Source organism: Coregonus lavaretus, assembly GCF_964263955.1.
Source record: "Coregonus lavaretus genome assembly, contig: HAP1_SCAFFOLD_9695, whole genome shotgun sequence".
In the NCBI taxonomy this organism is placed as follows: domain Eukaryota; kingdom Metazoa; phylum Chordata; class Actinopteri; order Salmoniformes; family Salmonidae; genus Coregonus; species Coregonus lavaretus.
In genome coordinates, this window is record NW_028161162.1 from 1 (window position 1) to 13,417 (window position 13,417).

General features: G+C 43.9%; 2 protein-coding genes across 2 annotated transcripts; one reads left to right on the forward strand and one right to left on the reverse strand.

Moving 5' to 3' along the window:
• Nucleotides 1-5,207: 5,207 nt before the first annotated feature.
• On the forward strand, nucleotides 5,208-6,289 carry LOC311121064 (tRNA wybutosine-synthesizing protein 4-like; the record flags this gene model as incomplete). The annotated part of the gene is made up of 4 exons (XM_084195600.1): nucleotides 5,208-5,277; nucleotides 5,390-5,569; nucleotides 5,743-5,940; nucleotides 6,122-6,289. Coding segments are annotated over 4 exons (616 nt in total), but the record flags the coding sequence as incomplete, so codon positions are not given.
• Nucleotides 6,290-6,710: 421 nt separating this feature from the next.
• LOC311121063 (gamma-crystallin S-like) lies at nucleotides 6,711-10,713 on the reverse strand (the record flags this gene model as incomplete). The annotated part of the gene is made up of 3 exons (XM_084195599.1): nucleotides 6,711-6,983; nucleotides 9,716-9,958; nucleotides 10,696-10,713. 3 exons carry the CDS (start codon nucleotides 10,711-10,713, stop codon nucleotides 6,711-6,713), a joined length of 534 nt encoding a protein of 177 aa, XP_084051725.1.
• Nucleotides 10,714-13,417: the final 2,704 nt, after the last annotated feature.

Sequence of the window (13,417 nt, forward strand, 5' to 3'; positions counted from 1 at the left end):
TCCTGGTTAGGGAGGTTTTCAGGGTCCACGGGTTGCCCAGTGACATAGTTTCCGACCGTGGCCCTCAGTTTACCTCTGCTGTCTGGAAGTCTTTCTGTTTGGCCATTGGAGCTACAGTCAGTCTCACATCTGGTTTTCACCCCCAATCTAATGGTCAGGCAGAGAGAGCCAACCAGAAGATGGAATTCACGCTACGCTGCCTTGTCTCCTCCAACCCCACCTCCTGGGTCTCTCAGTTGCCTTGGGTTGAGTATGCCCACAATACTCTCCCTACATCTGCCACTGGGATGTCTCCCTTCCAGTGCCTGTATGGCTACCAACCTCCCTTGTTTCCTTCTCAGGAGAAGGATCTCTCAGTGCCCTCTGTTCAGGCCCACATTCGTCGTTGCCACCGGACCTGGCATCGGGCCAGAAAGGCCCTCCTTAGAGTTTCTGACCGGTATCAGCTCCAGGCGAATCATCGCCGGATTCCCGCCCCCACCTATACCATCGGAGATAGGGTCTGGTTGGCCACACGGGATCTTCCTCTGCGGACTGAGTCTAAGAAACTGTCACCGAAGTTCATTGGTCCGTTTGTGGTGGAGAAGGTGATCAATCCTGTTGCGGTCCGACTCAAGTTACCTAGAACGCTCAGAGTCCATCCCACCTTTCATGTCTCCTGCCTCAAGCCTGTTCTCCTCAGTCCTCTGTTACCCCCTCCGCCTCCTCCTCCTCCCCCTCGGATGATCGGAGGTGGTCCTGCCTACACGGTGCGCCGCATTATGGATTCCAGACGGCGGGGCCGGGGTTTCCAGTATCTCGTGGACTGGGAGGGGTATGGTCCTGAAGAGAGGAGTTGGATTCCTCGGCAACAGATCCTTGATGCTAACCTCCTTCGTGACTTCTACCGCCTCCATCCTGGCGCTCCGGGTAGTCCGCCCGGTGGCGTTCGTCGGAGGGGGGGTACTGTCATGAACCCTGCATCCTGAGTCGGTTCCTGCCTGTGTTGCCATTTTTCTGCTCGGAATCTCCAGTTTCCTGAGGGTTCGTGAACGCTCCCGGCCTGGTTGCCGGGCGACGTTGCTAGGCGGGAGATCTCCCGATTAACCGCACCTGCATCTCATCAGCGGTCTGCACACCTGGTCCTGATCTTCACCCTTCTTAAGCCCTGACCTGACATCCATTCCCTGCCGGATCGTTAGCCATGAACATCAATCTCCCGGAACCTTCACCCAACCCCTGCCTGGTTGTCGGCGGCTGCTCCGCCGTCCGCTCTGTCCCCTGGATTATTCTACATCATTTTTTGAATCTGTTAAATAAATACTCACCTTCGTTTCAACTCACCTTGTCCTGGTCTGCTTCTGGGTTCTGGCTTAGTAAACCGTGACAAACCCATTTTATAAGAGATTCTCCAAAATGGAAATGCTCCAGGCATTTATATATAAACCTCAGTCGCCTTTTCGAAGTCTGCTATGAATAGCAGGCCTGGATTCTCAGATTTTTCATAGTGTTCTATTGTTTCCAGTACTTGCCTTATATTATCTCCAATGTATCTTCCATGTAAAAAACCTGTCTGATTAGAATGAATAATGTCCGACAATACCTTTTCAATTCTATGAGCTATACATTTTGCAAGAATTTTTGCATCACAACACTGAAGTGTAAGGGGCCTCCAATTTTTTTAATGGACTGGATCTTTGTATTTTCCACTTGTATCCTGTTTCAGTAATAATGAAATCAGACCTTCTTGAGTGTCTGATAATCTACCATTTACATAGGAGTGGTTAAAACATGCTAATAACGGTCCTCTGAGTATATCCAACTGGTATGCCATCCAACCTGGCGTTTTCCTGGACTTAAAGTCTTTAATTGCATTCAGAAGTTCCTCCTCTGTAATTTCACCTTCATATGGGTCTTTCTGTACGGCTGTTAATTTTACATTATCAATAGAAAAAAATCTCTACAATTAGCTTCAGTTAGAGGAGATGGAGACAACTGAAACAAAAACATATACTTAAAGTATTTTGTTTCCTCCTTCAAAATATAATTTGGTGAATCATGGGTGACTCCGTCATTTGTAACCAGTTTCAGTAAATTCTTTTTGGTAGCATTCCTATGCTGAAGATTAAAAAATAATTTGGTGCATTTTTCCCCATATGCTTTATTTTATAATATATTACACTTGATCTTTCTTGAATACGTTTCTCCATTTATTTTTGTTCTTCCTCTAATTTATTCTGAGCCTCTATGTTACAGTTTTTATTGCTATCTATCTGTTCTGTTAGATCTTCTATTTCCTTTGTTAGTATGGACTCTGACCTAAATTGCTTTTGTTTTCGAGATGAGTACTGAATTGCATGGCCTCTAAAGGCACATTTAAAGGTGTCCCATACAATAAGGGGATTTGCTGTACCTATGTTATGTCAGAAAAAATCAGTTATAAATTCCTCTGTCCTAGTTAAAAACAAGTTATCATCCAATAGGCTTTGATTAAATTTCCAATATCCTCGCCCACGTGGAAATTCAGTAAGAGTAATGTATATGCCAATTATATGATGGTCCGACCGCATTCTGTCCCCTATCAACACTTTTTAAACTTTTGGTGCCAACGAGAATGACATAAGAAAGAAGTCAAGACGACTAGCTTGATTGAGTCTCCGCCATGTATATCTCACTAGATCAGGATATTTAAGCCTCCATATATCTACTAGTTCTAATGTATCCATGACATTCATGATTTCCCTAAGAGCATGAGGGTGATTGTTTGTAGTGTGATTTCCTTTACGGTCCATTGAGCTATTTAAAACGGTATTATAATCTCCCACCATAATAATAGAGTCTTGAATAGCTTTCAGGGTTGATAATTTATTATATATATATTGTCAAAGAAGTGTGGATCATCATTATTTGGTCCGTAAAGGTTAATGAGACATATCTGTTTATGGTCCAATAACATATTTAAAATAATCCATCTACCTTGCGTATCTTTTTGGACAATTTGCACATTCGGATCGAAATTACTGTTAATTAATATCATCACCCCTTTTGAGTTTCTTTGCCCATGGGAGAAGTATATTTCGCCCCCCCATTCCTTTATCCACGCAACTTCATCTAGAATTGTTGAATGAGTTTCCTGTAAACAATAGATATTATATTCCTTCTCTTTGAGCCATGTAAATATTGTTATTCTTTTGTTATTATCTGCTAAGCCATTACAATTATAACTGGCTATACTTATTTCACCATGTACCATAATGAGATACAAGTTTCAAAACTATTTATCTGTTTGTAAATTGACCAATAAAAAATACCATAGTGATTGAGTGTCCATATAGCTGTACCATGATATTTGCATTGCTACTAAGTATCCCTCCAATTGTTCTCCACTAATTCCCCCGCTAAAGCCCCTCCCCGTCCCAAGTTGGGCCGTCATCCCAGTGATCGGCATACCACTCCCGTCCCTCCGGATCCCTAGGGCCCCGAGAGGCCAGGACCCATCGGAGTTGTTCCTGGTCAGGTTCTGTTCTCCTCCCAGGTATCCGACTGTATCACACAGTAACATCTGTGCCTGGGTGGGGACCTGTGGTGTTTAGTGGCTGCTCCTCCCCACTCAACCCAATCAGAACCCTCCTCAGAGTGACCTATGACAATGTGACCTGCCTGACCCCGTTGCCCATGACAACCAGGCCTCAGTGAGGTTCTCCTTGAAGGAGATGAACTGTAGTGGCAACCCGCCTCAACCAAGATGGAGGCACACTGACCATGGGTGAGTACTCTTAAACACTGATCTTAATGGTCCAATGCAGCCATTTTTATCTCAATATCAAATAATTTCTGGGTAACCTTACTGTGATTGTTTTCAGTTAAAATTGACAAAAATAAACAAAAATCGTTTTTTAGCAAAGACCAATTTCTCAAGCAAGAATTCTGCTAGGACTGTCTGGGAGTGGTCTGAGTGGGGAGGGGAAAACTGAAAACTAGCGGTTATTGGCAGAGGTCTGGAACTCTCTTTCTTATTGGTCTATTAACTGATGTCACCAGGAAGGCCAAAACTATTTTCAAACAGCTCTTACACTAAAAGGGCATTACCCACTGGGCACAGACGTCAACGTCTATTCCACATTGGTTCAACGTAATTTCATTGAAATGACGTGGAAAGAACGTTGATTCAACCAGTGTGTGCCCACTTGGTATCATCATTTTCACAAATTCACAGTGTTATTCTACCCTCATTGTGTGGAAATATACACTAGAAGTCAAACGTTTGGACAGACCTAGTCATTCAAGGGTTTTTCTTTATTTTTACTATTTTTTACATTGTAGAATAATAGTGAAGACATCAAAACTATGAAATAACCCATATGGAATCATGTAGTAAACAAAAAAGTGTTAAACAAATCAAAATATATTTTATATTTGAGATTCTTCAAATAGCCGCCCTTTGCCTTGATGACAGCTTTGCACACTCTTGGCATTCTCTCAACCAGCTTCACCTGGAATGCTTTTCCAACAGTCTTGAAGGAGTTCCCACATATGCTGAGCACTTGTTGGCTGCTTTTCCTTCACTCTGCGGTCCGACTCATCCCAAACCATCTCAATTGGGTTGAGGTCGGGGGATTGTGGAGGCCAGGTCATCTGATGCAGCACTCCAACACTCTCCTTCTTGGTCAAATAGCCCTTACACAGCCTGGAGGTGTGTTGTGTCATTGTCCTGTTGAAAAACAAATGATAGTCCCACTAAGCCCAAACCAGATGGGATGGCATATCACTGTAGAATCCTGTGGCAGCCATGCTGGTTAAGTGTGCCTTGAATTCTAAATAAATCACAGACAGTGTCATCAGCAAAGCACCCCCACACCATAACACCTCCTCCTCCATGCTTTACGGTGGGAAATACACATGCGGAGATCATCCGTTCACCCACACCGCGTCTCACAAAGACACGGCGGTTGGAACCAAAAATCTCCAATTTGAACTCTAGACCAAAGGACAAATTTCCACCAGTCTAATGTCCATTGCTCGTGTTTCTTGGCCCAAGCAGGTCTCTTCTTCTTATTGGTGTCCTTTAGTAGTGGTTTCTTTGCAGCAATTCGACCATAAAGGCCTGATTCACACTGTCCCCTCTGAACAGTTGATGTTGAGATGTGTCTGTTACTTGAACTCTGTGAAGCATTTATTTGGGCTGCAATTTCTGAGGCTGGTAACTCTAATGAACCTATCCTCTACAGCACAGGATACTCTGGGGCTGCACTGGGTGATGCCCACTTCCTGTGTCTTGATGGCCAGCGTTGGACTGAGGTGTTTTTTTTACTCTGCTGTTCATTATATTATTACCTCCTGCATTGCCCAGCTGTGGGGAACATACACCAAATAAATACAATATCACAGAACTTTGACTGTGTTTTTGCAGAAACCTATAGAGGGCGCCGCACCTGAGCCTCGCTTCTCCCATTCAGCCTGTCCATATGAAGGAGGGGTGGTGATCTATGCAGGGTTGGGTAGAGGAAGTGTTCCACTGGGGGATACAGTCCTACTGAGGCCCACCACCACAGGCTTCTGTTGGGAGAGACTACAGCTCCAACCCACTATAGTGCCCAGATGTGGAGCTTCAACAACTCAGATACAGAAAAACACAGTCTAGTGGCTGATTCCTGATTGAACAGTATCATGTTACTTTGTGTTTTGCATATTGTTTAACATTGAGTGAGTTCATGGATAGAGAAGTTGTTTCAGACACTGTAGTCATCCTCTAAATGTGCCCAGGATATTGTGCTGCTAAATCAAAGGGTTGTTTTAACACGGGCACCATCCTCCATTCTTTCCAAATATTCCCAATGTGCCCATGTGATTGGTGATCGGCTGATGTTGGTGGGAGGGGTTTGGCTTCAGGACTCGGGCGTGCCAGGGGTTTCGGTTACAGACCTGACCACAGGGGGCAGTGTGGAGTTCAGCCTGGACACTGAGTAGGCTTTGACCTGTTATATTACATCCATGTTTTCACTGTAGTGCACACAAGGTCACAGACAACACAAACAAAATTGATTCAATGTACACACACACTGTACATTGAATACATAAAATAAATACACAAAATAGATTAACTGAGTGCCAACTGCCATCTCTCTCTGCCCTCCCCTTCTAGTCTGCTGTACCCTGGCCTCTTATGCTGCACTCCTTCTGCTCAGAGCTCCTGGGTGACTCTGATCGGTCAACAACAATGGCTCTGATTGGTGGTGGAGGAAACTGCTTCTCAGTTGGGACTCATCACAACCCTCACCCCATCACTGTAGACCTGAAACCTGTTCTATGACTATGAGACATGGTCGCTAGAAGTATTCTTTGTGAGGACATTTTTGTAAAGTATCGACTTAGTAATGGAAAGCTGGGTCAACTTCTGGCACTGGAGCGCATATGTAGAAGTTGATGTCCCTTTGGCCTGTATCAGTTCAGGGTCATGCATTTTAGACAAAAGAATGCACCTGCTACCTTCCGTCTCCACACATTCACTGACACAGACACACAGAAAGGCCAACATTTTCAGATCTGCTTACCAGACAACTTTTTATTTCAGGAGAGAGACCTCAGTAAAGTCACGATCAAAGGGCTCGTAGTAATAGGATAGGCGTTATTCAAAATCAAGAAGTATTAGGGTTATTCAAAGTCCATATTATGTATGATAATAGATGAGGTTGAGGTTGGTGTTGAGGTTGTTGTTGTTGGGGTCAGGAGGATCACTCAGTGAAGCGTCTGAAGGACTGGACAGTGGGGCTGACTGCACCCCAGTCACCAGGCTTCCTGTACTCTCCCTTCTCCAGGAAGTACTGGCGTCCGCGGTAGTTGGGGTGCTCGTAGAAGACCCACCAGCCATCCAGGACCTTGCAGGAGTACACCTCCCTCCAACGGTACTTCTCCAGGACTGAGGGGCAGTCCTCGGCGGCCTCGAAGGCCTGGCCCGCAAAGTCGTCCTTCTCATACAGCTGCATCTTGTACTGGGTCCCACAGGTCTACAGGGGTGGGGGTGGTGGGAATGAGTGATCGTTGTGGAGGCGAGGGGTTAGTGTAAGGGATTGGGAAAGAAAGGGGCGGGGATGTGGGGTAAGAGAAAGGGGGAAGGAGGGATATATAGGGAGATGAGATTCATACTCAGCAACTTATGGTTTATTTTGGGGGCTAGGATGTAAGGATAGTTAGTAACACACAAGGTTTGTAAAGTATTGTTGTGTGTTTGTCAATGTTCTGGTCGACCCAAAATGCATTTGTCTACCAATCCATCACCAATCCAATGTTTTTATACTCTTGAGTTGGGTCCGAAACTGAAAGGACCATCATGAGAAAATAAACATATATTTTTTAAACATTGCCTGCTGTATTTTTTTCACTTCTGTTGTTTGGACCATTTATGGCTTCCTGCGTTACAGAGAATATTTCCACCACCATATTCTGCACCATAGTTGGAACATTTATTGATTCTACAGTAGAAGTATAGGTCTGATTCTGCCTGCCAGCTCTAGGTCAGCCCATAGCGATCAGTGCCACGATCAGTGCTACAGTGGGGGAAAAAAGTATTTAGTCAGCCACCAATTGTGCAAGTTCTCCCACTTAAAAAGATGAGAGAGGCCTGTAATTTTCATCATAGGTACATGTCAACTATGACAGACAAAATGAGAAGAAGAAAAAATCCAGAAAATCACATTGTAGGATTTTTAATGAATTTATTTGCAAATTATGGTGGAAAATAAGTATTTGGTCAATAACAAAAGTTTCTCAATACTTTGTTATATACCCTTTGTTGGCAATGACACAGGTCAAATGTTTTCTGTAAGTCTTCACAAGGTTTTCACACACTGTTGCTGGTATTTTGGCCCATTCCTCCATGCAGATCAACTCTAGAGCAGTGATGTTTTGGGGCTGTCGCTGGGCAACACAGACTTTCAAATCCCTCCAAAGATTTTCTATGGGGTTGAGATCTGGAGACTGGCTAGGCCACTCCAGGACCTTGAAATGCTTCTTACGAAGCCACTCCTTCGTTGCCCGGGCGGTGTGTTTGGGATCATTGTCATGCTGAAAGACCCAGCCACGTTTCATCTTCAATGCCCTTGCTGATGGAAGGAGGTTTTCACTCAAAATCTCACGATACATGGCCCCATTCATTCTTTCCTTTACACGGATCAGTCGTCCTGGTCCCTTTGCAGAAAAACAGCCCCAAAGCATGATGTTTCCACCCCCATGCTTCACAGTAGGTATGGTGTTCTTTGGATGCAACTCAGCATTCTTTGTCCTCCAAACACAACGAGTTGAGTTTTTACCAAAAAGTTATATTTTGGTTTCATCTGACCATATGACATTCTCCCAATCCTCTTCTGGATCATCCAAATGCACTCTAGCAAACTTCAGACGGGCCTGGACATGTACTGGCTTAAGCAGGGGGACACGTCTGGCACTGCAGGATTTGAGTCCCTGGCGGCGTAGTGTGTTACTGATGGTAGGCTTTGTTACTTTGGTCCCAGCTCTCTGCAGGTCATTCACTAGGTCCCCCGTGTGGTTCTGGGATTTTTGCTCACCGTTCTTGTGATCATTTTGACCCCACAGGGTGAGATCTTGCGTGGAGCCCCAGATCGAGGGAGATTATCAGTGGTCTTGTATGTCTTCCATTTCCTAATAATTGCTCCCACAGTTGATTTCTTCAAACCAAGCTGCTTACCTATTGCAGATTCAGTCTTCCCAGCCTGGTGCAGGTCTACAATTTTGTTTCTGGTGTCCTTTGACAGCTCTTTGGTCTTGGCCATAGTGGAGTTTGGAGTGTGACTGTTTGAGGTTGTGGACAGGTGTCTTTTATACTGATAACAAGTTCAAACAGGTGCCATTAATACAGGTAACAAGTGGAGGACAGAGGAGCCTCTTAAAGAAGAAGTTACAGGTCTGTGAGAGCCAGAAATCTTGCTTGTTTGTAGGTGACCAAATACTTATTTTCCACCATAATTTGCAAATAAATTCATTAAAAATCCTACAATGTGATTGTCTGGAATTTTTTTTCTCAATTTGTCTGTCATAGTTGACGTGTACCTATGATGAAAATTACAGGCCTCTCTCATCTTTTTAAGTGGGAGAACTTGCACAATTGGTGGCTGACTAAATACTTTTTTTCCCCACTGTATATGCTGGTATTGAACTCCTTTGGCAAAGCCCTTAGGTCCTGGGTGAACCGTCACTGTCCTGTGCCTGGCCTCATTGGGATTGGGATGCCTAATACGCCCATCTGACGAACAGTCAGATGTCCTGTCTATACCACTTTTGCTGTCACTATAGTGGCTATTCTTGGTTTTTCTGTTGATCTATGAAATTACTATTACAATGTATACCCTACCCCGTGCATTGAAGTGAAGTGTACAGTGTTCTGTGTTCTAATTAAGCAAAATGCCATATACCACACACCCAAGGGGTGCCTTATTGCTATTATAAACTGGTTACCAACATAAATAGAACAGTAAACAAGTATTTTTGTGTCATACCCGTGGTATATTGTCTGATGTAGACACGGCTGAAATGCTGTTTCAGCCAATCAGCATCCAGGACCCAAACTACCCGGTTTATAATACAACATACGGTATACCCCATTCAGACAGTTCAGCATAGACCTTACAGACATACCCCATCTAGATACTGTTATGGAAGAAGCATAATGATATCTCTTTGCATTCACTATAATGTTCTAGGACTGAGGCAGTGGCTGACTTACAAAGTGGATCATCTTGCAGGAGCTGAGGCGGTCGTTGAGGCCCATCCAGCGCAGGTATTCAGGGTACTCTCCCCTGGTTAGAACATACTGGTAGCCCATGTAGTTGGGCCTCTCGTACACCACCCAGGCTCCACTCTCCACACGGATGGAGTTACAGCGGCTCAGGTAGGAATGGAAGTCGGTGCAGTCACTGTCACACTCATAACGACGGCCCTGGAAGTTCTTATCCTCGTAAAAGACAATCTGGACGAGAACAAAACAGATCAGAGTGGAGTGAGTGGGTTGAACTTAGGTTCATATGCTTGATAAAAGCTCTGGACTGCACTGTAGGACACCTGTAGGTACCTTTTTACACAATTAATGGCTTTTCCCAACCTACCAAAGAACATGTCAATCCACTCACCACATTCCTGATGCCTTTCTTTGCAGCTAGGGCTATTTCTATAAGCCATAGATGTGGGTAAGCTCATCCGTTTGAGTTAGTCTTTCCATCACAGAATAACTCCAATGTAAATATTTTTGATGGCACTTAAACACCAAATCGAAGACTATATTTCTAATAAAATGTGTATTTAGTCCAGGCAGAGATTATGTCCGTTTTTGCAGGACACCAGTGCTGACAAGCTTTTACCAGCATTCCATTTCACAGATGGTATTGAGCTGTGCTGTCTGGCAATAGTGCCCTCCACTTGTATGTCAGGCATCACACAAAATACTATTACACTGGTATTATTACACATACATTACAATTATACTATTACGTTATTATTACTATGGCAATGGCCAGCAGGATAAATCAGCCAAGTTTGACAGAAAATATCAAAATGGGCCATCCCATAACTAAACCAAACACACCACAGAAAATCACTGCTATGCTACTGCCACCATACAATCACTATCCTGTCCACTATATTATTAGAGCATGTTCTGATGGAGCCAGTGACAGCCCAGAGCCAAGTGGCCATATTCCTGTTACTCACCCTGCCCATTTTGGACATTGTATGTGGGCTAGGCTTGATAGATAGCGGTGGTCTGCTGGTCTCCTAAAAGTCTGGATGCTGGATGCCTCTGGTCCTGCCACCCAATCCCTTTTATATACCCAGCCTCCCAGTTTTTTAAACAGTGAGTGGAACAATCGCTTTGTCATGAAAATGAGATCCAAAAATTGAGTCAGTGATTCTAGTGCTATTCAGTTTTTCCAGAAAAGTGAAGCGGGATTACGGCATAATGACAGCATGGTGAGAGTGCCCATTGACCCCCTCTCTGCTGGCTTGCTGAAATGCCCCCCAACTCACCTCGCCCCCCATATCCACCACAACACACCCTCCCTACATGCCACCCTGCCAGCTTGCTCCTCTCACCCCCACCTCCAGCCTATGCCCAATGTGCCTACCACCTCATGCCAAGAGTTTACCAAATGTGCCAAATTCTGCATAGATGCAGAGATATATTGTGCTCCCATTGATTAAAGTGTCACAAGTTATCTCCAGGCGTATTCATGTCTTCAACTAATCACAAATGGGGAAATAGGTATGTGGGTGAACTTGGAGGCATTCATTAGACATTTGAAATATGCAAGGTCCATTACACTAGAAGACAACCAAGAAGCATGAAAATCTGTCAAGTGTGCAGGCCAATCACTCTTCCCTTCCTCCTCGAGGGCCAATGAATGAACAAAAGAGACAAAGGGAGGGATTCGGAGGTGATTTGTGCAACATCTGCTCCCCCCCAGTCTTAGCCAAAAATAGTTTATCTCTATACATTTTGACTGTGCTACAGCTAATTGTAATGGTTTGTGATTAGTCCAACAGTATAACTAAACATTAGCTGAGGCGATATACAGTGGGGGAAAAAAGTATTTAGTCAGCCACCAATTGTGCAAGTTCTCCCACTTAAAAAGATGAGAGAGGCCTGTAATTTTCATCATAAGTACACGTCAACTATGACAGACAAAATGAGAATTTTTTTTCCAGAAAATCACATTGTAGGATTTTTAATGAATTTATTTGCAAATTATGGTGGAAAATAAGTATTTGGTCAATAACAAAAGTTTCTCAATACTTTGTTATATACCCTTTGTTGGCAATGACACAGGTCAAACGTTTTCTGTAAGTCTTCACAAGGTTTTCACACACTGTTGCTGGTATTTTGGCCCATTCCTCCATGCAGATCTCCTCTAGAGCAGTGATGTTTTGGGGCTGTCGCTGGGCAACACAGACTTTCAACTCCCTCCAAAGATTTTCTATGGGGTTGAGATCTGGAGACTGGCTAGGCCACTCCAGGACCTTGAAATGCTTCTTACGAAGCCACTCCTTCGTTGCCCGGGCGGTGTGTTTGGGATCATTGTCATGCTGAAAGACCCAGCCACGTTTCATCTTCAATGCCCTTGCTGATGGAAGGAGGTTTTCACTCAAAATCTCACGATACATGGCCCCATTCATTCTTTCCTTTACACGGATCAGTCGTCCTGGTCCCTTTGCAGAAAAACAGCCCCAAAGCATGATGTTTCCACCCCCATGCTTCACAGTAGGTATGGTGTTCTTTGGATGCAACTCAGCATTCTTTGTCCTCCAAACACGACGAGTTGAGTTTTTACCAAAAAGTTATATTTTGGTTTCATCTGACCATATGACATTCTCCCAATCCTCTTCTGGATCATCCAAATGCACTCTAGCAAACTTCAGACGGGCCTGGACATGTACTGGCTTAAGCAGGGGGACACGTCTGGCACTGCAGGATTTGAGTCCCTGGCGGCGTAGTGTGTTACTGATGGTAGGCTTTGTTACTTTGGTCCTAGCTCTCTGCAGGTCATTCACTAGGTCCCCCCGTGTGGTTCTGGGATTTTTGCTCACCGTTCTTGTGATCATTTTGACCCCCACGGGGTGAGATCTTGCGTGGAGCCCCAGATCGAGGGAGATTATCAGTGGTCTTGTATGTCTTCCATTTCCTAATAATTGCTCCCACAGTTGATTTCTTCAAACCAAGCTGCTTACCTATTGCAGATTCAGTCTTCCCAGCCTGGTGCAGGTCTACAATTTTGTTTCTGGTGTCCTTTGACAGCTCTTTGGTCTTGGCCATAGTGGAGTTTGGAGTGTGACTGTTTGAGGTTGTGGACAGGTGTCTTTTATACTGATAACAAGTTCAAACAGGTGCCATTAATACAGGTAACGAGTGGAGGACAGAGGAGCCTCTTAAAGAAGAAGTTACAGGTCTGTGAGAGCCAGAAATCTTGCTTGTTTGTAGGTGACCAAATACTTATTTTCCACCATAATTTGCAAATAAATTCATTAAAAATCCTACAATGTGATTTTCTGGATTTCTTTCCTCAATTTGTCCGTCATAGTTGACGTGTACCTATGATGAAAATTACAGGCCTCTCTCATCTTTTTAAGTGGGAGAACTTGCACAATTGGTTGCTGACTAAATACTTTTTTCCCCCACTATACAGGGTCTCTAGGAAAGTATGCTATTCAACAATAAAACATAAAAGGCACGTCAAGGCAAAAAACAAATTGTTTATTCATGTCTAAAGAAAAAAGAAAACTAAACTAAATTATGCTCTTAGAAAACATTGAAAATAATTTCCATTGTAACGTGTAGGTAGGCCGACATAGTGCAATTTAATTGAAAGGCAAGTCACTGAGAACTAAGCCACAGCAGTAAGGCATAAGGCATTATAATAACAATAATAACAGTAAGGCA